The 27,500-nt window shown below is 45.7% G+C and overlaps 1 protein-coding gene and 1 pseudogene across 1 annotated transcript in view; both read right to left on the bottom strand.

The window, feature by feature from the left end:
- LOC135556915 (protogenin A-like) overlaps nucleotides 1-1,057 on the bottom strand; it is a 37,514-nt pseudogene extending 36,457 nt beyond the window's left edge.
- A 14,020-nt stretch (nucleotides 1,058-15,077) lies between these two features.
- Nucleotides 15,078-27,500, bottom strand: part of LOC135556730 (DNA-binding protein RFX7-like) — a 23,728-nt gene continuing 11,305 nt past the window's right edge. The window contains 7 exon segments of the mRNA XM_064990138.1: nucleotides 15,078-17,839; nucleotides 20,077-21,378; nucleotides 21,381-21,651; nucleotides 21,903-22,084; nucleotides 24,218-24,525; nucleotides 25,676-25,886; nucleotides 27,285-27,486. Of these exon segments, the coding sequence (XP_064846210.1) occupies nucleotides 15,473-17,839; nucleotides 20,077-21,378; nucleotides 21,381-21,651; nucleotides 21,903-22,084; nucleotides 24,218-24,525; nucleotides 25,676-25,886; nucleotides 27,285-27,486 (4,843 nt within the window). The 3' untranslated portion in view covers nucleotides 15,078-15,472.

Below are 27,500 nucleotides of genomic sequence, written 5' to 3'. Positions count from 1 at the left end.
TTAATAACTGGCTATGTATTCATTGCACCCTTGATTAGTATTGGCATTACAGCAGTCCACTTTGTGTGTTTTACAGCAACTTTCTATAAACTATTCTATGTATCATACTTACAGAATGTTTCTATTCCCATAGTCTATATACAGAATGTATTTGTCACCTATGAAAACTGTGTGATTGTTTGCAGTCCATCAATTAATAGCGTAACACTGTGAGACGTAAGACACATTGGTAGTCTACTTAACCTATGAAGAGTGAGTTTGACCAGTGAAATCGGGTACGGTGCATAGTCTAGTCATTGCTCAGGTTACTACAGTGTTAATGTGACCTACAAGATATACCAAATTAAAATGTAAGTCAGTAAATTGTCAGTGTGAATTTGAAAACGTCGGTTAATTTGTATACAAGATGTGTGGTCGGCGTCCGCGCCGGACAGTAGCAACAATAATCGCAGTCACTCAAATCGGTCACTAATTTCCTCAAAGACTGGTTAATCATATCTTTTTACACATCATATTTGCGCTGCTATCCCTTTGTTTAAAACTATCAAATCAAATTGTACTTGTCATATGCGACGAATACAACAGGTGAAAGACCTTACCATGAAATGCTTACTTACAAGCCCCTAACCAACAATGCAGTTCAAGAAATAGAGTTAATTACGAAAATAACCCAAAATAACAACAATGAGGCTATATACAGGGGGTACCGGACCGAGTCAATGTGGGGGGTACAGGTTAGTCGAGGTAATTTGTACGTGTAGGTAATTTAGGGGTAAAGTGACTAGATCATAAACAGAGAATTGTGATTGTGCTTATTCTCGTGCGTGTCTTTGCCCGGTATAATATTGACCCATTGTGGTCACATTCTGGTTTATGGTCTGGTATTCAGTCTGTGTTACACACACGGACCTCAAACACGTTCAGTTGCTGGGAAACTACTACTGACTAACAAAAAAATATATACAGCAAAAAAAAAAAATGATTTACCTGATAGTGGAATAAACGAAACAAAAAACAGATAACATAGCTGGTACAGTTTCCTTTTGAAAATCGCCATTTATCCAGATTGTTCTGTCATTCTATAAATGAGGATAGCAGTTCCCCATCGTGCTTCAAGCTTCCCAAATTACGAATGACACCGGTGGTGCAACACCGGTTGTGACTCCTGAGCGGGGATTAGTCGACCCTCTCCCTCTGACCGCGCATGCGCTACCCGAGCCAAGGTTTCATCGATGGGCGGGCGCTCTGTTGGTCTTGGAGCAGAGCAAATGTATGGTCTACTACTCTACAACTATAGAGAACAAGAAGCATCTCTCTCTCTCTTTCTCTGACAAAACACATAACACCTTTGAGAAACAATTATCAACAAAGTGTGCAGGTTCCATAGATAATATGTCAGACAGTCTCTGAGCCCTACTCTTTATTTGATTATTCCTTCATATTTGGAGTAGGCCTGGCCTTCTCTCAGGACTGGAACCATAACACCATTATATTTGTTGACTTCGCACCACATTGTATACAGAAATTGCAGGAAATATATTGGGTTAGATTTTGTATTAGTTATTATTACCAAAGGTCATTGGATATTAAACTCGTGATCAGGTCCTTCCCTATATGAGACAGCTGCTCTGTTTGAAGACAGAACTTGACAATTATTAAGATATATTGATGGTAGCCAGTCAGCTGGCTTCCTACTGAATTCAGATATTGATCCAATAGACCTGTACCTGGAGAGGCGTGGCCTTTTGACAATGACCCTCCTCCCCTCTGTTCCTAGACTCTCATTCAACAGCAATACTATTGAGAGCAATAGTAATGGCATCTTTTTGTAGACACCAATTCCACCATGGCTAGTTGGCCAAAGCCTGGGGGGGGGAATAAGGTCTGTGGTTTATCCAGACTTATCTCCTATTAACTCCTATCTCTTTCCATGCTCATATTCCATAATATGCAGTCCTGTGTGGCTCACTAGCAACGCCAGGGTTGTGGGTTTGATTCTCAAGGGGGACCAGTCATTTTTTTTAAAGTATGTAAATGTATACACTCACTACTGTAAGTGGCTCTGGATGAGAGAGTCTGGTAAATGACTCACTACTGTAAGAGGCTCTGGATAAGAGAGTCTGGTAAATGACTCACTACTGTAAGTGGCTCTGGATAAGAGAGTCTGCTAAATGACTCACTACTGTAAGTGGCTCTGGATAAGAGAGTCTGCTAAATGACTCACTACTGTTAGTGACTCTGGATAAGAGAGTCTGCTAAATGACTCACTACTGTAACTCTCTCTGGATAAGAGAGTCTACTAAATGACTCACTACTGTAACTCTCTCTGGATAAGAGAGTCTGCTAAATGACTCACTACTGTTAGTGACTCTGGATAAGAGAGTCTGCTAAATGACTCACTACTGTAACTCTCTCTGGATAAGAGAGTCTACTAAATGACTCACTACTGTAACTCTCTCTGGATAAGAGAGTCTGCTAAATGACTCACTACTGTAACTCTCTCTGGATAAGAGAGTCTACTAAATGACTCACTACTGTAACTCTCTCTGGATAAGAGAGTCTGCTAAATGACTCACTACTGTAACTCTCTCTGGATAAGAGAGTCTACTAAATGACTCACTACTGTAACTCTCTCTGGATAAGAGAGTCTGCTAAATGACTCACTACTGTAACTCTCTCTGGATAAGAGAGTCTGCTAAATGACTCACTACTGTAACTCTCTCTGGATAAGAGAGTCTGCTAAATGACTCACTACTGTTAGTGACTCTGGATAAGAGAGTCTGCTAAATGACTCACTACTGTAAGATGCTCTGGATGAGAGTCTGCTAAATGAGTCATTTAAAAAAAATCTGAATAATCACATAAGGCATATAAAGGTTTTATAATTCATAAAAGTCATGTTAACAGACTGATATTATCTCATAGAACAAAACGTATAAGATCTCCTAAGCCTGTGTTAACCTCAGACCTAATTTTCGGCTTTTATCCCAAAACCCAATTCTTTCCCCATTCATTTTCCCCATAAGAATGGCTGAATGAAACAGAGGTAAGTCATTTTCGGGTTTTGGGACTACAAGCTGGAGCTCTGTAGGCTCCAGCCGTGAGGAGGAAATCAGACGTGCTGTTGTCAGGCAAAAATCTTCTCTCTAAGGAAATAAAACTAGTGACTTAAAAGGTTCAATTAATTTTTTTAAATAAAGGAATCGTCTCACGTTACACTTGATCAAATAACTGTATTTATTAGTTAATTCATTACTTTATTTTTTCGTTTATTCGTTCGTTTTGTCCCCTTTCACCTATAAGCTATCCAGTTAAAAGAGATATCCTCTCTATTTCGCGCTGTCACGACTTCCGCCGAAGTCGGTGCCACTCCTTGTTCGGGCGGAGTTCAGAGGTCGACATCACCGGTCTTCTAGCCGCAACCAATCTACGTTTCTTTTTCCATTTGTTTTGACTTGATTGTACACACCTGGTTTCCATTACGTTATAATCTATTCCCTATTTAACCCTCTGGTTCCCACATGGTTTTGTTTGTGTTTGTTCTTTGTTAAGTTGTCGCTCTGTTGTGTCGAGCTGGAATATTTTTCCCTGGATGGAATTTCTTTGTGATTTTCCGAGTAAAGTACATTGTTACTCAGATCTGTGTCCTGCGCCTGACTTCGTCCTACCTGCTGCACCCTGACTCCGTCCTACCTGCTGCACACTGACTCCGTCCTACCTGCTGCACCCTGACTCCGTCCTACCTGCTGCACACTGACTCCGTCCTACCTGCTGCACCCTGACTCCGTCCTACCTGCTGCACACTGACTCCGTCCTACCCTGACTCCGTCCTACCTGCTGACTCCGTCCTACCTGCTGTACACTGACTCCGTCCTACCTGCTGCACACTGACTCCGTCCTACCTGCTGCACCCTGACTCCGTCCTACCTGCTGCACCCTGACTCCGTCCTACCTGCTGCACCTGACTCCGTCCTACCTGCTGCACCCTGACTCCGTCCTACCTGCTGCACCCTGACTCCGTCCTACCTGCTGCACCCTGACTCCGTCCTACCTGCTGCACACTGACTCCTTCCTACCTGCTGCACCCTGACTCCGTCCTACCTGCTGCACCCTGACTCCGTCCTACCTGCTGCACACTGACTCCGTCCTACCTGCTGCACCCTGACTCCGTCCTACCTGCTGCACCCTGACTCCGTCCTACCTGCTGCACCCTGACTCCGTCCTACCTGCTGCACCCTGACTCCGTCCTACCTGCTGCACCCTGACTCCGTCCTACCTGCTGCACCCTGACTCCGTCCTACCTGCTACACCCTGACTCATGACACACGCATTGTGTCACATTAGGCTATAGTTGAAGATTTTCATTGATTTATTTATTTTCTTTCTGTTACCATACATTAGCAATAAACTATATCACTTGCCTAGTTAAATAAAGGTAAAATAATAATATTAATAATATCCAATGACACAGTCATATAAAATGTTGACCAATAACTTTTTTGTTAATTTTGGGTGTTTGAGACAGTGAGCAGTATAAATGTCAGGAACCTAGACATATAAATGGAATTTATATAACCTTAGCATTAAATGCAAAGTTAAATATATATTGATTAGCGAGCTAACCATTGATTCATTTATCATTCCTGCCCCACTCCAGTCAAGATGAAGCTCAAGACCAATGTTCAGGATATAACGCTGTCCTATTCATTCATTTACAAATCCTCTGTGTCATTAAGTGTCTAGTAACTAGCAACTGGAATCAGATACAGGCCATCTGTTAAAAGTTTAAATCGGCTCCTCAACCCAATACACATCTACGCATCACTCGATGTATTAATGCTATGTATAAATAGATAAAGGGCTATTTTACTGGTAAAACACATTTGTTCCATTTATTCAAAATAGTGAATTCTCCACTATCCTGTACTAACAGGTGGTGACTCGTGCATTTCAAAATGGCAGTCTGTGGAACTCAAAAACAGCACTGTTTTTAAAACAACCTTTCTCTTATCATAATTCTGATACAGTGCCTGCCACCATAGTCCAAAAGACACTCTGTAGAACTCACATATTGGTGTACGTACTTCATTTCTTAACGTCGTCGTTGATTAGAACACATACAGCCCAAACAACACTCACTGTGTGGAGGAGGGTAGCACAGCACAGGCCGGGCTCCTCACCCTCACGGCCAGGGTCAAGAGAAAGAGGTCAGGGTTCAGGCTGGGAGAGGTCATGACCAATAGAAGTAAAGGTCATTAACATGTTATGAATATGGTCGAGGGCCTGGGAACGGAGAGACGCGACCAAACAGACTTCGTTCTGATTGGTCAAGAGGCAGTGTGGGTGGAGTAGGGGAGGCCCCCTCACCCCCAGTGACTCCAGGAGTCATTCGATGGGTTGAGGTGACCTCGAACCTTTTTGGGGTTGGGGGCTTGAGGTTGACCCCCAGCTCTGCCATATTGTCAATGAAAAAGAACAAATTGGATAAAATATCTATACAGTAGAAGGGAGAAATGTTCAAAGCTTTGTCGCTCTGCCAGTTTCTGGTCATCATTAAAGGGGACACAGAGGACATTTACATTTAAGTCATTTGGCAGACGCTCTTATCCAGAGCGACTTACAAATTGGTGAATTCACCTTATGACATCCAGTGGAACAGCCACTTTACAATAGTGCATCTAAATCATTTAAGGGGGGGGGTGAGAAGGATTACTTTATCCTATCCTAGGTATTCCTTAAAGAGGTGGGGTTCATGTATGCTATCATCAAATAGTGTTGCCTCTGTAGGACAGTCTTTCAATCAGTATTATATGTATGTGTTTGAAATAGAATACTGTGGATCTGTGTACGTCAACTTTACAATTTCAAAAGGAAGCAAACATGATAAAGATCAAGATTCTTAAAAAAAAAAGTTTATTGGCTTTTAAAACCACTTTAAAAATCTCACCAGTGAGTACTTTCCATTGAAAAAAAAGAAACATGAATGTTTTGTTTTGCCATATTAACAAGCTACTGTACATATGACACATTACACCAGACAACAACAGAGGGAGGGAGCTTCTTCTACTGGTAGGAATGAACAGGATAGTCAAACTGAGTTGGTACTGGCTCAGGGTCAGTCAGAACTCACAACGTACAGAGTCACTGCTTGATGGAACCATAGAATCATTAGAAATCATTCTAATTCTATAGTTGGAACTCGTTTAGATGGAGGTGCATTTTCCTTCATTCAAAGATTTAATTCAAATATCAGTGCCTTATAGTAGTAATGCCAAAAATCTTGATTTCTTTACAAATGCTACATTAAAAAAGTATGTAAAAATAAAAACATAAATCCATCATTAACGAAACAGCTCCATACACACAGAACAATATTAACTTATATTAAGTAAACAACCCACAATGTAAAATAATGTAACTTACTGTAATTTAAGTTAACTACAGTAACACTGCCAGTCAGGTACTACAGTAAAGCTGCCAGTCAGGTATTACAGTAACACTGCCAGTCAGGTATTACAGTAACACTGACAGTCAGGTATTACAATAACACTGCCAGTCAGGTACTACAGTAACACTGCCAGTCAGGTACTACAGTAACACTGACAGTCAGGTATTACAGTAACACTGCCAGTCAGGTACTACAATAACACTGCCAGTCAGGTACTACAGTAACACTGCCAGTCAGGTATTACAGTAACACTGCCAGTCAGGTACTACAGTAACACTGCCAGTCAGGTATTACAGTAACACTGCCAGTCAGGTACTACAGTAACACTGCCAGTCAGGTATTACAGTAACACTGCCAGTCAGGTACTACAATAACACTGCCAGTCAGGTACTACAGTAACACTGCCAGTCAGGTATTACAGTAACACTGCCAGTCAGGTACTACAATAACACTGCCAGTCAGGTATTACAGTAACACTGCCAGTCAGGTATTACAGTAACACTGCCAGTCAGGTACTACAGTATTATGACCAGTCAGGTACACAGAGCCAGCTCTTACCACAGCAGACAGTGGTTACCTTAATAAGTGTGCGTTCGAAAAGGCACCCTATTCCCTATATAGTGCACTACTACATTTCTGACCAGGTAAAAAGTAGTGTACTATATAGGGAATAGGGTGCCATTTTGGAGGCACCTAACAATTCAAAGTAGTAGGATAGAAATCATGAACACATGCACGCCTACGTATTACAGTCATTTTTTAACATAATGAAACGTGTAGGTTTTTAAACGTAAAAAAAAAAAAATCATTTTAAACATTTAATTTTTCCTTAACGCTTAGATTATATTCTCGTGGATGAGAATGAGTAAATCTCACTGAGATCATTATTAATGCACTTCTTTTTTTTTTTGCTACATGACAATTACAGTAGTCATTTTCTACATGACAATTCTTTCTTAGATCATAAAAAATATTTTTTGTTGTTGTTGTGTTTTTTGTTGTTGTTGTTGTTTGCGGGCCTTCATTTCGTCATTCCCTCGTGACATTTGTCCGTTATAAGGTTTGTGACAAAGCCATGTTTCATATCATAGAAATTTAGTGCAATAAAAAGTGAACCTACAAAGCTTGTTTGTTGAAAACATGAACACAATGTCTATAGAATCGATGATGTTGCAGAAATGTATGCAACCAGCTAATATATATATATCATATAACTCTTTTGATTTTTTTTTCTTCTTATCAATAAACCATGCTATTGTTCTCGCTCAGAGCACACATCAGAGACCTATTATTATCATTATTATTATAATAATTACCTTTGAAAGGAAAGTCAAAACACATCAGCAAACCAGAGACCAAACAGACAGCATTACTTTCACAAATACATCGAGGAGCCGGAAATGCAACACACAACACACAGTCTCTATTATCTTGACTAATATACATTTAGCTTTTTTTCTTCTCCTTTAATGGCACATAGACTTACTTAGCTAGAATGATGGCCATAATATAGTAGTCTTTTTTCTTCTTCATACATTACATTTCTATGTATCTACCCTATTTACAAATTAATGGAGCTTTCATTTTGACTATGACTTTTTACCACAATAACAATAGCCAAAATTCAAGCAAATCATCCTATTATAATCACATAGCTGGCTGGCTAGCAGTGATGGTTTCAACAACATGCTGTCTGGCCCAGTTTTGCCTAAGCAACAACAAGGACCTCCGCCATTTCATATACGTTTACATGCTGTCTGGCCCAGTGTTTCCTAAGCAACAACAAGGACCTCCGCCATTTCATATACGTTTACATGCTGTCTGGCCCAGTGTTTCCTTAGCAACAACAAGGACCTCCGCCATTTCATATACGTTTACATGCTGTCTGGCCCAGTGTTTCCTAAGCAACAACAAGGACCTCCGCCATTTCATATACGTTTACATGCTGTCTGGCCCAGTGTTTCCTTAGCAACAACAAGGACCTCCGCCATTTCATATACGTTTACATGCTGTCTGGCCCAGTGTTTCCTAAGCAACAACAAGGACCTCCGCCATTTCATATACGTTTACATGCTGTCTGGCCCAGTGTTTCCTTAGCAACATGCTGTACATGGATTTTCGAAGCTTCTCCTCTTTTCTTTTCTCCCCCCCCAGAATGAAACAAAACGTATACAGTGTGTTCCAAATGGCACCCTAAAATGGCACCCTATTCTCTAAATAGTGCACTACTTTAGACCAAGGTCCTATGTGTCCTGGTCAAAATCAAGTGCATTATATAGAGTGCCATTAAGGACGTACACCAAGTTATATCAGTTTCTTTTCACTGATAACATAAGTCTCTAGGAGTGCATGGATGATTACAAATCCCATGTATAACAACCTCCTACGATATTACAACTTCTAACGTAAAATTCGGTTATTTTTAAACAACTGCTTTTCTTTGGTATGGAAATAAGGCTGGATCTCCGGGAAAGACAATCACGATTTGTTTTGTATCTAGATCTTAAGTTGACATCATCAAACTCCCAGAAACCAAATCTATGCAACTATCTTCGCAGCCTCTGTTGCCTTCAATGACATATTGAGCCATCGCCATACCATTTATATAACTATGCGTCCCAAATGGCACCCTATTCCCTATGTAGTGCACTACTTTAGACCATGACCTATAGCCAAATGGCACCCTATTCCCTATGTAGTGCACTACTTTAGACCATGACCTATAGCCAAATGGCACCCTATTCCCTATGTAGTGCACTACTTTAGACCATGACCTATAGCCAAATGGCACCCTATTCCTTATGTAGTGCACTACTTTAGACCATGACCCATAGCCAAATGGCACCCTATTCCCTATGTAGTGCACTACTTTTGGACGAGGGCCCTGATCAAAAGTAGTGCACTATAAAGGGAATAAGGTGATATTTGGGACGTGAACAATATTTTTTCAAGCCTGTGAGAAACACACCATGGCCACTAAAACGTGTGTCTGCCTGTTCCGACATTAATGTCCATCTACAACTGATACTAAGTAAGGGCACACTCAGTGTGGGTTGTTTTATACAGTATGGATGCATTAAGTGACCCTGCAAATAAACAAAGGAACCATAAGAAATAGTATTGAAAACATTATCAGAGTTTAAACAGCTGCCTTGATATGAACAGTGAAGCTCTGGTTCTAGATCCAGAATCTGTTTGGTTCTAGAATCGCTTCTAGAATGTGCAGATTCTATGAACTACTATACTATTATATACAGTCTGTCTGTAAAGATGGTGTAAGGCCTTGGACTCATCAATAAGAAATAAGGCAGTCAAGTTTGTTGTTGCTTCCCTTCCTGGGAGTGACATATTGTTTCTTCCCCAGATAGACTACCAGCACTAGCAAATCATTTAATCTTCCTCCCATTTCCACATATTGAACGGTACAAGTAGCATAGGCTTTGAGATTTAAGATTTCACTGTGGGATAACGCTGTTCAGATATGAACCAGTACAATTGATTTGGTATAATGATAATGTATGACGAAGATAATGTCTTAAATTCAGCACCTGGTAGCTCCCGGATGGTTGCTACCCATTTTTTAGTGTTTGGATAGGGCAAGGCAATGTAATGCGCATGTCATTAAGTTGCCTAATAAGTCCAATATTGTATTTTTCGGGTTTGGATTCACTTTTGAAACACACTCTTCTAAAACAGGATACAACATCTCACAGAAAACATTTTTTTGGTGAAGTTCATTTTTGATTGAGTGATTGTGTGTGATAGTGTGTGATAAGTGTGATTGTGTGTGTCAGAGTGTATTAAGTGATGTATTAGGTGATTTCAGAACATATTGCATTGTTGAATGAGTAGACAATAAAATGTAAGATAAGGTTTAACTTTGTGGTATTCATCAAACCTTGACAAATCTTTCAACAGGTCTGCCACTGAAATGCCTACTCGGGCGCTGGCCAAAAGGCGGGCCCTGGCCAAAAGGCGGGCCCTGGCCAAAAGGCGGGCCCTGGCCAAAAGCAGTGTACTATGTAGGCAAAATAAGCATCCATTCATTTTCAGATGCAACCCATTGTCTCACGGGAATGCTTTAAAATACCATCTAATACTTGAAATGCACTCATTTTTGATTTCATTGGAAGGTGAAATTAAGTGGTACTGTGAAGTACTGTGTCAGTAGGAGAGGGTTAGGCTAACAGTGCTATAAAGCCGCGTGTCAGTGGGAGAGGGTTAGGCTAACAGTGCTATAAAGCCGCGTGTCAGTGGGAGAGGGTTAGGCTAACAGTGCTATAAAGCAGCCTGTCAGTGGGAGAGGGTTAGGCTAACAGTGCTATAAAGCAGTGTGTCAGTGGGAGAGGGTTAGGCTAACAGTGCTATAAAGCAGTGTGTCAGTGGGAGAGGGTTAGGCTAACAGTGCTATAAAGCATCGTGTCAGTGGGAGAGGGTTAGGCTAACAGTGCTATAAAGCAGCGTGTCAGTGGGAGAGGGTTAGGCTAACAGTGCTATAAAGCAGCGTGTCAGTGGGAGAGGGTTAGGCTAACAGTGCTATAAAGCCGCGTGTCAGTGGGAGAGGGTTAGGCTAACAGTGCTATAAAGCAGTGTGTCAGTGGGAGAGGGTTAGGCTAACAGTGCTATAAAGCAGTGTGTCAGTGGGAGAGGGTTAGGCTAACAGTGCTATAAAGCAGTGTGTCAGTGGGAGAGGGTTAGGCTAACAGTGCTATAAAGCAGCGTGTCAGTGGGAGAGGGTTAGGCTAACAGTGCTATAAAGCAGCGTGTCAGTGGGAGAGGGTTAGGCTAACAGTGCTATAAAGCCGCGTGTCAGTGGGAGAGGGTTAGGCTAACAGTGCTATAAAGCAGCGTGTCAGTGGGAGAGGGTTAGGCTAACAGTGCTATAAAGCAGCGTGTCAGTGGGAGAGGGTTAGGCTAACAGTGCTATAAAGCAGCGTGTCAGTGGGAGAGGGTTAGGCTAACAGTGCTATAAAGCAGTGTGTCAGTGGGAGAGGGTTAGGCTAACAGTGCTATAAAGCAGCGTGTCAGTAGGAGAGGGTTAGGCTAACAGTGCTATAAAGCAGCGTGTCAGTGGGAGAGGGTTAGGCTAACAGTGCTATAAAGCAGCGTGTCAGTAGGAGAGGGTTAGGCTAACAGTGCTATAAAGCCGCGTGTCAGTGGGAGAGGGTTAGGCTAACAGTGCTATAAAGCAGCGTGTCAGTAGGAAGGGTTAGGCTAACAGTGCTATAAAGCAGCGTGACAGAAGGAAGGGTTAGGCTAACAGTGCTATAAAGCAGCGTGTCAGTGGGAGAGGGTTAGGCTAACAGTGCTATAAAGCAGAGTGTCAGTAGGAGAGGGTTAGGCTAACAGTGCTATAAAGCAGCGTGTCAGAAGGAAGGGTTAGGCTAACAGTGCTATAAAGCAGCGTGTCAGTGGGAGAGGGTTAGGCTAACAGTGCTATAAAGCAGAGTGTCAGTAGGAGAGGGTTAGGCTAACAGTGCTATAAAGCAGCGTGTCAGAAGGAAGGGTTAGGCTAACAGTGCTATAAAGCAGCGTGTCAGTAGGAGAGGGTTAGGCTAACAGTGCTATAAAGCCGTGTGTCAGTGGGAGAGGGTTAGGCTAACAGTGCTATAAAGCAGCATGTCAGTGGGAGAGGGTTAGGCTAACAGTGCTATAAAGCCGTGTGTCAGTGGGAGAGGGTTAGGCTAACAGTGCTATAAAGCAGCGTGTCAGTAGGAGAGGGTTAGGCTAACAGTGCTATAAAGCAGCATGTCAGTGGGAGAGGGTTAGGCTAACAGTGCTATAAAGCAGCGTGTCAGTAGGAGAGGGTTAGGCTAACAGTGCTATAAAGCAGCGTGTCAGAAGGAAGGGTTAGGCTAACAGTGCTATAAAGCCGCGTGTCAGTAGGAGAGGGTTAGGCTAACAGTGCTATAAAGCAGCGTGTCAGAAGGAAGGGTTAGGCTAACAGTGCTATAAAGCAGCGTGTCAGTGGGAGAGGGTTAGGCTAACAGTGCTATAAAGCAGCGTGTCAGTAGGAAGGGTTAGGCTAACAGTGCTATAAAGCAGCGTGTCAGAAGGAAGGGTTAGGCTAACAGTGCTATAAAGCAGCGTGTCAGAAGGAAGTGTCAGTGGGAGAGGGTTAGGCTAACAGTGCTATAAAGCAGCGTGTCAGTGGGAGAGGGTTAGGCTAACAGTGCTATAAAGCAGCGTGTCAGTGGGAGAGGGTTAGGCTAACAGTGCTATAAAGCAGCGTGTCAGTGGGAGAGGGTTAGGCTAACAGTGCTATAAAGCAGCGTGTCAGTGGGAGAGGGTTAGGCTAACAGTGCTATAAAGCAGCGTGTCATTGGGAGAGGGTTAGGCTAACAGTGCTATAAAGCAGCGTGTCATTGGGAGAGGGTTAGGCTAACAGTGCTATAAAGCAGCGTGTCAGTGGGAGAGGGTTAGGCTAACAGTGCTATAAAGCCGTGTGTCAGTGGGAGAGGGTTAGGCTAACAGTGCTATAAAGCAGCGTGTCAGTGGGAGAGGGTTAGGCTAACAGTGCTATAAAGCAGCGTGTCATTGGGAGAGGGTTAGGCTAACAGTGCTATAAAGCAGCTTGTCAGTGGGAGAGGGTTAGGCTAACAGTGCTATAAAGCAGCGTGTCAGTGGGAGAGGGTTAGGCTAACAGTGCTATAAAGCCGCGTGTCAGTGGGAGAGGGTTAGGCTAACAGTGCTATAAAGCAGCGTGTCAGTGGGAGAGGGTTAGGCTAACAGTGCTATAAAGCCGTGTGTCAGTGGGAGAGGGTTAGGCTAACAGTGCTATAAAGCAGCGTGTCAGTGGGAGAGGGTTAGGCTAACAGTGCTATAAAGCCGTGTGTCAGTGGGAGAGGGTTAGGCTAACAGTGCTATAAAGCAGCGTGTCAGTAGGAAGGGTTAGGTTAACAGTGCTATAAAGCCGTGTGTCAGTGGGAGAGGGTTAGGCTAACAGTGCTATAAAGCCGTGTGTCAGTGGGAAGGGTTAGGCTGGCACTTTTCACTGGACAAATGGCCAAGAGTCCAGAAGTTTTTCATTTACATTTTACATTTAAGTCATTTAGCAGACGCTCTTATCCAGAGCCCCCGACAAACAGTAATAAATAAACAGATATACAGAGCATTGGGAAAGTAGTCAGACCCCTGGACCTTTTCCACATTACATTACAGTCTTATTCTAAAATGGATCAAATAAATAAAAATTCTCATCAATCTACACACAATACCTCATAATGACAAAGCGGAAACAGTTTTTTTTTTGTGTGCAAATTTATAAAATAAAAAACAGAAATACGTTATTTATTTATATTTATATATATATATATAAGAATTTGTTCTTAACTGACTTGCCTAGTTAAATAAAGGTAAAAAAAGAAATATATATATATATATATATATATATATATATATAAGTATTAAGACCCTTTGCTATGAGACTCAACATTGAGCTCATGTTTCTACAACTTGATTGGAGTCAACCTGTGGTAAATTCAATTGATTGGACATGATTTGGAAAGGCACACACCTGTCTATATAAGGTCCCACAGTTCAAAGTGCGAGTCAGAGCAAAAACCAAGCTATTAGGTATAAGGAATTGTCCGTAGAGCTCCGATACAGGATTGTGTCGAGGCACAGGATCTGGGGAAGCATACCAAAAATGTTCTGCGCATCCAAGGTCCCCAAGAACACAGTGGACTCCCATCATTCTTAAATGGAAGAAGTTTGGAACCACCAAGACTCTTCCTAGAGCTGGCCACCCGGCCAAACTGAGAAATCAGGGGAGAAGGGCCTTGGTCAGGGAGGTGACCAAGAACCCGATGGTCGCTCCGACAGAGCTCCAGAGTTTCTCTGTGGAGATGGGAGAACCTTCCAGAAGGACAACTTTCTCTGCAGCACTTCACCAATCAGACCTTTATGGTAGTGACCAGATGGAAGTCACTCCTCAGTAAAAGGCACATGACAGCCCGCTTGGAGTTTGCCAAAAGGCACCTAAAGGACGCAGACCATGAAAAACAAGATTCTATGGTCTGATGAAACCAAGATTGAACTCTTTGGCCTGAATGCCAAGCGTCACGTTTGGAGGAAACCTGGCACCATCTCTACGGTGAAGCATGGTGGTGGCAGCATCATGCTGTGGGACGTTTTTCAGAGGCAGCGACTGGGAGACTAGTCAGGATCGAGGGAAATATGAACAGAGCAAAGTACAGAGATCCTTGATGAAAACCTGCTCCAGAGCGATCAGGACCTCAGACTGGGGCGAAGGTTCACCTTCCAATGGGACAAAGACCCGAAGCACACAGCCAAGACAACGCAGGAGTGGCTTAGGGGGGACAAGTCTCTGAATGTCCTTGAGTGGCCCAGCCAGAGCTTGGACTTAAACCCGAGAGAACACCTCTGGAGAGACCTGAAAATAGCTGTGCCGCCACGATCCCCATCCAGCCTGACAGAGCTTGAGAGGATCTGCTGAGAAGAATGGGAGAAACTCCCCAAATACAGGTGTGCCATACTTGTAGTGTCATAACCAAGAAGACTTGAGGCTGTAATCGCTGCCAAAGGTGATTCAACAAAGTACTGAGTAAAGGGTCTCATGTAAATGAGTAAAGGGTCTTATGTAAATGTAATATTTTGGTATAAAAAATAAAAAAAATGTTTTGCAAACATTTCTAAAAACCTGTTTTTTTCTTTGTCATTATGGGTTATTGTGTGTAAATTGATGGGGGGGGGGAAAACAATTGAGTCCATTTTAGAAAAATAATGTAACGTAACAACATGTGTAAAAAATTAAGCGGTCTGAATAGTTTCCCAAATACACTGTATACAAATTACTCACAGTTCAAAACAAAAGACAACAAAAAATGAAAACCATAAATACTTGTTTAAAAATACTGGTTTGCATTTGAAATGGCATCCTATTCCCTATATTTAGTGCACTTCGTTTGACCAGGCCCTATGGGTCGACCCTATGGACCCTGATGAAAAGTAGTGCACTATGTAGAGAATGAGCATCCATTTGGGATGCGTCCAATAACAACATTAGCCTAACATCTCTACGGTAGTAGGCTGGTCTTTGCTCTCTAGCCAGTCGAACGAGGAGTTCACAGTATCACTACATATCTGCTGAAACAGAGGATCGTTCTTCAGCTCTTCCAGTGTGGCGTCTTCGTACTGTTCTTGCTGCTGATTGGACGGATTGAACAGGAGGTTGGCGTCCAGTGTGTTCAGGTCAGTGATGCTGTTGGAAAGGTCGGAGGTCAACCTGATGTCATTGGTGAAGTCTGACACCACGGCGGCATTAAGCTCTGACGCCACCTGACCGACCAGTTGAGAGCTGGGGTTGAGGCCTTCAGCGTCAACGTTGAGGCCGTCATCACCCAACAGGTCTTTAACAGTGTTGTTGAAGTCTAGTTGTTGCTGGGCGTCATCCTCCTGCTGCTGCTGGGTGGGGGTGGGCTGGAGGAGTACCTGGGACTGGGTCTGGAGAAGCTGGAGCTGGGGATGGGGACTCTGGAGCAGTCTAGCCTGGGATTGGAGCTGGGTCTGGGTCTGGAGAAGCTGGAGCCCACCCTGGAGCTGGGGATGGGGACTCTGGAGCAGTCTAGCCTGGGATTGGAGCTGGGTCTGGGTCTGGAGCTCTTGGAGGCCTTGGATCTGCTGGAGCTCCAGGTCCACATTCTCACCAGGACCTGATTGTGCTTGGTTGTCTCCAGAGGAGAAGCTCACCCCCCCCCCGCCTCCTCCAGCGCTGTTGAGGTAGCCCCCATGCTGCTGGAGGTCGAAGGAGGCAGGGCTGGAGCTGACGGTCTGCAGCTGAAGGTGGGATTGGTGGGTGTTACCTCCTCCCCTTCCGGTTGTGAAGCTCCCATTGGTGACCTGGCTCTGAGACTGGGTCTCCAGCATCTGGGTGAGGTTCATGCGGGCAGTGTAGTTGGAGGGGAAGTTGTTGATGCCCAGGCCCCTGACTGTGTCGTCCACGCCAGAGTCCATCTTACTCAAGAGGACGTTGGTGATCTTATTGGCGTTACTCTGGTTCTGTCCCTGGATGGCCTGCATCTCTACAGGAAGCAGCTCCATCTCCACAACGCTCTGCATCATGATGTTTAAGGGCACCGATTGGCTGCGCTGGGCCATGCTGTGGAGGTTACTGCCCACCGATTGGCTGTTGGACAGGAAGCTGAGTATCTCGGAGGAGGTCATGGGGGAGCTGAAAGGGGAGACGACCAATTGAGTGGTTGTGCCAGTGCCGCTGACGGTCCTCTGGCGCACGGCGGGGCTGACGCTACGGCAACGGAACGTCCCGCCCCCCGACGATGAGGCTCCGCCCTTGTTGTCTAAAGGGGCGGGCACAGCAAATCTCTCATCCTGTTTGGTTGCAGTGTTGGTGGGCGTGGTCGACACGCTGGTCATCTGCTGTTGCACCGGGGAGATGGGAGAGAAGTGTTCGCCATCCTGCAGTCTGGACTGAGACTGGAAAGACTGGCCACTGTGGCCCGGAACAGCGAAGGCGTGCGGCTTACGGAAATGGTCATCCACTAGATCCTGGTAACTAGGCAGAAGTCCACCAAGGCTGTGGTTAGAGATGGATAACCCAGACCCTGGCCCTGCTCCGACAGTCGCTTCAGTACCACTACTGTTGTAGCGGTTGTTGATCCACTCCAGTTTAGCCTTATCAGGGTGAGTGGCCATGGGTCTCTGCATGGGCTTGATGGGACTGGAGGAGACAGACACCACGGAGGCATCGCGGTAACCCCCTGCCATGCTGGAGTTGATAGGGGTGAAGGCAAACGGGTTCCTGCATTCCACAGGGCTGGGCGGGATGCCGCTAGAACAGTTAGACAGAGCGCTTATAGGGGTGTGTCGGCCTCCTAGAGGCCCCTCCACGGGCGTGATAGGGGCCATGCTGTGATGGCAACAGGGGCTCTCTCTGGTCAGCCCGTGCCCACCGAGAGTCATCTCGGTGGGGGTCGGGGTTGGAGTCGGGGTGGGAGTCGGGGTGGGAGTCTGGATGGGGGTTGTGCAGCTATGGGCAGACTGGTAGAAAGAGGAACTATCCCCCTGGTGGTGAGTGTTGAGGATGGACCCCTGGGGGCCCCCAGGCTGTCCCTGGAGAGAGATATTATCCACACAGCTACTGAACAACGGCTGGAGGCCCTTCAGCTTCATTTGTTCCTCCATCTGAACCAGCTCCTCCACTATGCTGTCCTGGGTCATATCGTCATCGTTGAAGGAGAAGTAGTCCATGGTGGAGCCGTGCTGGGAGGCTGAGGAGGCAAAGTCCACCATCTCCTGGTGAAGGCCAGATAACTGATCAGAGGAGTCTGAGGTCTGGGACATGATGTTTGGGAGTTGGTGTTGGTTCATGGTGGAGCCCAGGGCCTGCTGCTTGGTGTGGTCTGCTGGTATCTAGAATTGAAAATAGCAGAATAGAACTTTATTGACCATCAGAGGAGGGACAATGTTTCATTGACATTACCCTACAAGGATTTTATTTTATTTCACCTTTATTTAACCAGGCAGGCCAGTTGAGCACACCTTTATTTAACCAGGTTAGGCTAGTTGAGAACACCTTTATTTCACCAGGTAGGCCAGTTGAGAACACCTTTATTTAACCAGGTAGGCCAGTTGAGAACACCTTTATTTCACCAGGTAGGCCAGTTGAGAACACCTTTATTTAACCAGGTAGGCCAGTTGAGAACACCTTTATTTAACCAGGTAGGCCAGTTGAGAACACCTTTATTTAACCAGGTTAGGCTAGTTGAGAACACCTTTATTTCACCAGGTAGGCCAGTTGAGAACACCTTTATTTAACCAGGTAGGCCAGTTGAGAACACCTTTATTTCACCAGGTAGGCCAGTTGAGAACACCTTTATTTAACCAGGTAGGCCAGTTGAGAACACCTTTATTTAACCAGGTAGGCCAGTTGAGAACACCTTTATTTAACCAGGTAGGCCAGTTGAGAACAATTTCTCATTTACAACTGCGACCTGGCCAAGATAAAGCAAAGCAGTGCGACACAAACAACAACACAGAGTTACACATGGAGTAACACAAACATACAGCCAATAACGCAATAGAAAAAAAAGTATATATACACAAGTGTGTGTTCAAATGAGGTAGACAAGGGGACGATTAACAATGGTGCGCTACATTTTAAATCGGTGTCCGGTGTTAAAATATTGTGGAATGACATAACTTTTCTAAACTCTTATCTATTTAAAAACAATTAGCACTATAGGGGTAGCAGGGTAGCCTAGTGGTTAGAGCGTTGGACTAGTAACTGAAAGGTTGCAAGTTTAAATCCCCGAGCTGACAAGGTACAAATCTGTCGTTCTACCCCTGAACAGGCAGTTAACCCACCTAGGCCGTCATTGAAAATAAGAATTTGTTCTTAACTGACTTGCCTAGTAAAATAAAATAAAAAAATAAACTAGACATAGAGGGGCCACACATATAAACTGTGTTGGAATACTCATACATACTGCACTAACCTAAGTACTATTTGTGACATACATTGAGTATATAGTATGCTTATTGGTCAAAGAGTGGATATAGTTAGTATGCCAAAAGTTCCCAGATGTCATACTACATTCACCAAAATACAAAGTATACAAGCAGTGGACACTATTTCCGTGCTTTTAGGGCCCATAATGCAATTCTTCATAAAAATGGGCGTGGCTTCCCAATGTTTTCAGATTTGAAGAAAATGGCGGAAAATATGCAGACTGACGAGAACGGATACAAATTCAATTGCTTTAAATAAGTTACCTTACACATTATGTTGGCTGACAATTTGTTAGCTATGCTAGCCTTACGAAACGCATAGCATATCATTACAGTAGTATGTACCGGTATGTTAGCTAGCTACCTAACGTTAGTTGGCTACTAAGGGTGTGTTCGTAAATTCAGGGTGCGTTAGTGAAATCAGAGCGTTGTCAGATCGTCCGTTTTGCTCTCGGAGCGCTCAGAGCGCACGCTGGACGCTCTGGCCGAAGAGTAGGGTTGATCCGAGTTTTCTGACCTCACAACAGGCAGTCAAGCACCCAAGCTAACTTTATAACGTTGGCTAGCGTGCTAGCTTCTTCCAGACACAAATGAGAGAACACCTCTCTCTGACCATTTAACCCACACTAGCAGAGCTGGTTAGGCTGTTTTCCTGTTATCCAGAGCGTTGGTGACTGTAACTGTGCTGCTGGAAACAATTTAATTGAGCTTTTTTTGCAAACGTTTACTGACTCCAGCCATATTCAACGGGTGTTGAGTGTTTGTAAATTTGCCAGTTATTCTACACTCTGGCACACTCAGACGAGAGTGCTCTGAAATCGGAGTAGATAGCCAGAGTTAATTTACAAACACAACCTATTGACTTAATTATTCAAGTCATTCTTAGCTTAGCGGTAGCTTAGTGGTGTAGTCATTGTGCGTTCTTAATGGACATCTTTAATGAAGTCGTAAAATGTCTAGCTAGTAATTTGTTATGCTAACAAGCTAGCAATAAGTTGCATAGCAACAGAATTAACTTCCGGTAGACCGGCGAATCGCTAGTACGCTCAACTGAAAGGATACCGTTCGTTTACAGTATACTAATAGTATATAGTATGTAGTATATACGCATTAAGTATGTTGTACACAGCTATACTCACATTCTGACTGAAGGTCTGTTTCTGCAGCTCTTCCGGGTGCCCCGCAGCTGACTCCTCCCACATTGTGCTCTTTATATCCCCCATCGCAGAGACAGGGGCCTCAGATTGTTGCTGTGCTCCTACCGCCATCGCAGAGACAGGGGCCTCAGATTGATGCTGTGCTCCTACTGCCATCGCAGAGACAGGGGCCTCAGATTGATGCTGTGCTCCTACTGCCATCGCAGAGACAGGGGCCTCAGATTGATGCTGTGCTCCTACTGCCATCGCAGAGACAGGGGCCTCAGATTGATGCTGTGCTCCTACCGCCATTGCAGAGACAGGGGCCTCAGATTGATGCTGTGCTCCTACCGCCATCGCAGAGACAGGGGCCTCAGATTGATGCTGCTGCTCAGACACTGTGGTGGTGGTGCTATCAGGGGCTGCAGTGCTGCTGGTGTGACTGCTGACAGTGCTTAGTGTTAGTCCTTGAGAGGACGGGTCTTCGCGTTTCACTACCAGCAACGAGGAGACCTGTGGCTTCACACTGACGACAGCCTGCGAGGAAGAGAGGGAGGAGATCTCTGCGTTCGTGACAGGCGAGTCGGACAGCGCCAGGATCTTCATGGGCACTAGGTGTTGTTTCACCGTCACTCGACAGGGGGCACTCTCAGGTCTGGCAGGAGTGCCAGGTCTAGCTGGAACCCATGGTTTGGGGTCAAAGGTCACACTCAAAGGCTGCTGGGAGATGAAGACGCGCTTCACAGGGATAACGTGGGAGGAATCCAGCCCGGGGCCGGCCCGCTTCCTGGGGCTCTTGACCCCGAACGAGGAGTCTTTAGGGGACAATAAGGTAACAGCCGACGAGCCATTGGATGAGGAGGACATTCCGCTGACGTTAGGAGTATTTTGATTGGCCGAGGGAGCAACGGTCAGATACAAAGGACTTTCTTGATGACAGGTGGTGGCGATGATGCTCTTATTGCTGTCCTGCTGAGGCCCCGCCCACTTGATCGCTGCATTGGTGGCAGCAGCTGGAGGAGAGGTGGAGGAGAATGAGACGCTTTTTGTCCTAGCGGTCACTCTGTCAGGTCCTGGTGAGCATTTGACCATAAGCGAGGGTTCGCTGGCCGCCCGGTACTTGGTGGCTCTCTCTGGACCTTTGGCCCCACAGGGGGAATGCTTTATGGTGCTCCGTTTATCAGAGTTACAGCCCGGGTTATTATCAGTGATGATGGCCTCAGGGACCACTGAGGGAATAGGGGTGGAGGGTGGGGCGCCAGGCCATGCTGCGGGGGACTGGGGGGTGGCTGGGGCTGGGGGCCTCCCTGGCTCTGTCCCTGTTGCTGGACCTCCTCTAGGGCAGCGATGGTGGTAAAGGTGGTGGTGGTGGTGGTGGTTGTTCCCACCCCGGCCGAGGCTGGCCTGAGGACCATACTGTTACTGCTGGTACTGAGAGTGTTGCTAGGGGCCAGGGAGATGGCGGTCATCTTGACAACGTGGTGGGTCTTCATGGGGCTGTTTGTGATGAGCAGGGTGGGGGGCGAACGCAGGGTGATGGCCCCTGTGGCTGAGGGCTTGGGGAGGATCTGGGGGTACCTGTGGTTCCAGGAGATGGAAATAGATTAACACAAACTACAGATTTCGTGTTAATTAATGTCTATTAGACAGTGTCAATTTAACCAGCAGAACAATAACGCATTACCCTAAACCTTACCTTAACCCCGCTGAAACTATACCCAACTTAACCCTTGTTCCTGAACCTTAACCTTACTTAATTTGAACTCTATGCCTAACCTCAGGTTTAGGTTCTGACGGTATAGTTTATACTTCCTTATTATGGTTGTTACCTGTGCCTGGCCAGGCGGTCGCCTACGGGGCTGGCTGAGATGTTTTGGGGAGTCTTCGGGGACTGCCTGTGGGTCAGAGACTGGGTGTGGGTGACCACCTGGAAGTTGACCGTTGGCAGGACCTTCCCTTCGGCGGACCCCACCGGGCTAGGGGATGTCATCAGCTGCCTGCTCCTCTGGACCTTCGGGGGGGGGGGGGGGGACAACGGCCACGGTGGAACATGTTTGATTACGGAATTATGACTATTAGCATTAAACACGAAAAATACTTCTAGGAAAAAACACTTATCTGGTTTATTTCTGTGTCATTTTTTTGACTACGTAGTGTTTTTAACCTTTATTTAACGAGACAAGTCAGTTAAAAACAAATTATTATTTATAATGACGACTTACACTGACCAAACCTGGACTAACCATTATCAATCTTGTCTGATCTGTGTGCGTACAGTTGAAGTCGGAAGTTTACATACACTTAGGTTGGAGTCATTAAAACTCATTTTCCAACCACTCCACAAATTTCTTGTTAACAAACTATAGTTTTCAAGTCGGTTAGGACATCTACTTTGTGCATGACACAAGTCATTTTTCCACTATTGTTTACAGACAGATGATTTCACTTATAATTCACTGTATCACAATGCCAGTGGGTCAGAAGTTTATATACACTAAGTTGACTGTGCCTTTAAACAGCTTGGAAAATTCCAGAAAATGATGTCAAGGCTTTAGAAGCTTCTGATAAGCTAATTGACATAATTTGAGTCAATTGGAGGTGTACCTGTGGATGTATTTCAAGGCCTACCTTCAAACTCAGTGCCTTTTTGATTGACATCATGGGAAAATCAAAAGAAATCAGCCAAGACCTCAGAAAAAAAAGTGTAGACCTCCACAAGTCTGGTTCATCCTTGGGAGCAATTTCCAAACACCTGAAGGTACCACGTTGATCTGTACAAACAATAGTACGCAAGTATAAACACCATGGGACCACGCAGCCATCATACCACTCAGGAAGGAGACGCGTTCTGTCTCCTAGAGTTGAACGTACTTTGGTGCGAAAAGTGCAATTCAATCCCAGAACAACAGCAAAGGACCTTGTGAAGATGCTGGAGGAAACAGGTACAAAAGTATCTATATCCACAGTAAAACGAGTCCTATATTGACATAACCTGAAAGGCCGCTCAGCAAGGAAGAAGCTACTGCTCCAAAACCACCATAAAAAAGCCAGACTACGGTTTGCAACTGCACATGGGGACAAAGATTGTACTTTTTGGAGAAATGTCCTCTGGTCTGATGAAATCAAATTTTTACTGTTTGGCCATAATTACCATCGTTATGTTTGGAGGAAAAGGGGGAGGCTTGCAAGCCGAAGAACACCATCCCAACCGTGAAGCACAGGGGTGGCAGCACCATGTTGTGGGGGTGCTTTGCTGCAGGAGGGACTGGTGCACTTCACAAAATAGATGGCATTATGAGGGAGGAAAATTATGTGAATATATTGAAGCAACATCTCAAGACATCAGTCAGGAAGTTAAAGCTTGGTCACAAATTGGTCTTCCAAATGGACAATGACCCCAAGCATACATCCAAAGTTGTGGCAAAATGGCTTAAGGACAATAAAGTCAAGGTATTGGAGTGGCCATCACAAAGCCCTGACCTCAATCCTATAGAAAATTTGTGGGCAGAACTGAAAAAGTGCGTGCGAGCAAGGAGGCCTACAAACCTGACTCAGTTACACCAGCTCTGTCAGGAGGAATGGGACAAAATTCACCCAACTTATGTGTGAAGCTTGTGGAAGGCAACTCGAAACATTTGTCCCAAGTTAAACAATTTATAGGCAATGATACCAAATACTAATTGAGTGTATGTAAACTTCTGACCCACTGAGAATGTGATGAAAGAAATTAACGCTGAAATAAAAAATTCTCTTTAATATTATTCTGACATTTCACATTCTCAAGTGGTGATGCTAACTGACCTAAGAGGGAATTTTTACTAGGATTAAATGTCAGGAATTGTGAAAAACTGAGTTTAAATGTATTTGGCTAAGGTGTATATAAACTTCCGACTTCAACTGTGTGTGTGTGTGTGTGTCTGTGTGTGTCTGTGTGTGTGTGTGTGTGTGTGTGTGTGTGTGTGTGTGTGTGTGTGTGTGTGTGTGTGTGTGTGTGTGTCTGTGTCTGTGTGAGTGTCTGTGTGTGTGTGTGTCTGTGTGTGTCTGTGTGTGTGTCTGTGTGTGTGTGTCTGTGTGTGTCTGTGTGTGTGTCTGTGTGTGTGTGTGTCTGTGTGTGTGTGTGTGTGTGTTAATAACCCCTTCTTACCGTGATGGGACTGGAGACGGCTGCCACCACTATACCAATGGTAGGTTGTGGTGAGAGCAGAGCAGGACTTCCACAGGGGATAGCTGGACCTGGGGTGCCGGCCTCGGCCCTCCTGGCCTGGTTCTGTCCCTGGGCCTCTCCAGGCAGGGGGGACTGGAGCTTCTGCTCCTGCTGTTTCTTCTGGATCTTCCTCTGGAGCTGCTGCTTGGCGTCCACCGAGGGAGAGGCCAGAGTCTTCACCTGCGGCTGGAAGGACGAGGCCTCGGACGTGGGCACGAACGCAGAGGTTGGCGTGGGCGTCTTTAGACCTGGTGAGACGTACAGATGAGAAGTAACCAATACTTTACAGAGTCAACACACCTGAGAGTTTAAAACGGTTTTTGAATCTTCAGAACTAGCGTTAGACTCCGTCACCCAAAACATTACATCTTCAACTGGAGCCTGATACATGAGCAAGACAGTTGAGCCCCTGTTGACAGTTGAGCCCCTGTTGACAGCTGAGCCCCTGTTGACAGCTGAGCCCCTGTTGACAGTTGAGCCCCTGTTGACAGTTGAGCCCCTGTTGACAGCTGAGCCCCTGTTGACAGCTGAGCCCCTGTTGACAGCTGAGCCCCTGTTGACAGTTGAGCCCCTGTTGACAGCTCAGTCCCCTGTTGACAGTTGAGCCCCTGTTGACAGCTGAGTCCCCTGTTGACAGCTGAGTCCCCTGAGTCCCCTGTTGACAGCTGAGTCCCCTGTTGACAGCTGAGTCCCCTGTTGACAGCTGAGTCCCCTGTTGACAGCTGAGTCCCCTGTTGACAGCTGAGCCCCCAGTTGACAGCTCAGTCCCCTGTTGACAGCTGAGCTCCCTGTTGACAGCTGAGCCCCCTGTTGACAGCTGAGCCCCCAGTTGACAGCTCAGTCCCCTGTTGACAGCTGAGCCCCCTGTTGACAGCTGATCCCCATTGACAGCTGAGCCCCCAGTTGACAGCTCAGTCCCCTGTTGACAGATGAGCTCCCTGTTGACAGCTGAGCCCCCTGTTGACAGCTGAGCCCCCAGTTGACAGCTGAGCCCCCTGTTGACAGCTGAGCCCCCAGTTGACAGCTCAGTCCCCTGTTGACAGCTGAGCTCCCTGTTGACAGCTGAGTCCCCTGTTGACAGCTGAGCCCCCAGTTGACAGCTCAGTCCCCTGTTGACAGCTGAGCCCCCTGTTGACAGCTGAGTCCCCTGAGTCCCCTGTTGACAGCTGAGCTCCCTGTTGACAGCTGAGCCCCCTGTTGACAGCTGAGCCCCCTGTTGACAGTTGAGCCACATTGACTGCGGTCATCCTTACCACCATCCCCATTAGCCATGCCTACCTGTACCTTCCTTACCACCATCCCCATTAGCCATGCCTACCTGTACCTTCCTTACCACCATCCCCAATAGCCATGCCTACCTCTACCTTCCTTACCACCATCCCCATTAGCCATGCCTACCTGTGGGAGCCCCAGTCATGACGGTGAGGGCAGCCATGGACTTGGTTCCTATGTAGTGACTGTTGAGCAGGAAGCGAGCCAGGTCCTCCACGGCATCAAACTGTCTGCTGAGGACCTTCTGAGCCCACTCACACACCAAGCCACAGGCCGCTGAGCGCATCTCATCCTCCGCACTGGGAGACTGGCCCGACGACGGCTCCATTAACTCACACTGGGGGGGGGGGGATGAGGGAAGGGGGTTAGCAGGGAAGAGGTACTTCAGATCTGATATCCTGTCTGGAGTTAGGGTGGATCTACTTGGGTCAATTCCATTTCAATTCAGATCTAAACTGAAATTCCAATTTTCCTAAACTTGCTCTTCAATGAGATTTGGAATTAGAATTTCAGTTTACTTCCCGAATTGACTGAATTGAAATGGAACTGACCCCAACCCTGATGAAATGGAACTGACCCCAACCCTGATGAAATGGAACTGACCCCAACTCTGATGAAATGGAACTGACCCCAACCCTGATGAAATGGAACTGACCCCAACCCTGATGAAATGGAACTGACCCCAACCCTGATGAAATGGAACTGACCCCAACCCTGATGAAATGGAACTGACCCCAACTTTGATGAAATGGAACTGACCCCAACTCTGATGAAATGGAACTGACCCCAACTCTGATGAAATGGAACTGACCCCAACCCTGATGAAATGGAACTGACCCCAACTTTGATGAAATGGAACTGACCCCAACCCTGATGAAATGGAACTGACCCCAACCCTGATGAAATGGAACTGACCCCAACCTTGATGAAATGGAACTGACCCCAACCCTGATGAAATGGAACTGACCCCAACCCTGATGAAATGGAACTGACCCCAACCCTGATGAAATGGAACTGACCCCAACTTTGATGAAATGGAACTGACCCCAACCCTGATGAAATGGAACTGACCCCAACTCTGATGAAATGGAACTGACCCCAACTCTGATGAAATGGAACTGACCCCAACCCTGATGAAATGGAACTGACCCCAACTCTGATGAAATGGAACTGACCCCAACCCTGATGAAATGGAACTGACCCCAACTCTGATGAAATGGAACTGACCCCAACTCTGATGAAATGGAACTGACCCCAACCCTGATGAAATGGAACTGACCCCAACCCTAATGAAATGGAACTGACCCCAACTCTGATGAAATGGAACTGACCCCAACCCTGATGAAATGGAACTGACCCCAACCCTGATGAAATGGAACTGACCCCAACCCTGATGAAATGGAACTGACCCCAACCCTGATGAAATGGAACTGACCCCAACTCTGATGAAATGGAACTGACCCCAACCCTGATGAAATGGAACTGACCCCAACCCTGATGAAATGGAACTGACCCCAACCCTGATGAAATGGAACTGACCCCAACCCTGATGAAATGGAACTGACCCCAACCCTGATGAAATGGAACTGACCCCAACCCTGATGAAATGGAACTGACCCCAACCCTGATGAAATGGAACTGACCCCAACCCTGAAATCTACATGTACTTGTTCTGAAATGATTATGGCCACTTCCTGGCAAAATAAAAATAAAAAATGCCATCATGTAAACTTACCCCGTCATCTGATTTTTGTAAGTCCAAGTTGGGCAGAGAAGGCATGTGAACAAAAGCTTTCTTCCTCAGTCCACTATAACAGTATTTAGATTTGCCTCTCATGCCCAGGCGGCGAGCCTTCATGTTGGGAAAGACGTTCTTCATGATCTTTCCAAAGTCTGCAGCACTCAGTGGGTGGTAGGCAAGACTGTCACAGTAGCTCCTGAAACACATTCA

The sequence above is a fragment of the Oncorhynchus masou genome, chromosome 15 (assembly GCF_036934945.1).
Source record: "Oncorhynchus masou masou isolate Uvic2021 chromosome 15, UVic_Omas_1.1, whole genome shotgun sequence".
Classification (NCBI taxonomy): Eukaryota; Metazoa; Chordata; class Actinopteri; order Salmoniformes; family Salmonidae; genus Oncorhynchus; species Oncorhynchus masou.
The sequence above is the reverse complement of the archived record's forward strand: the minus strand, read 5'-3'. Positions and strand labels throughout refer to the sequence as shown.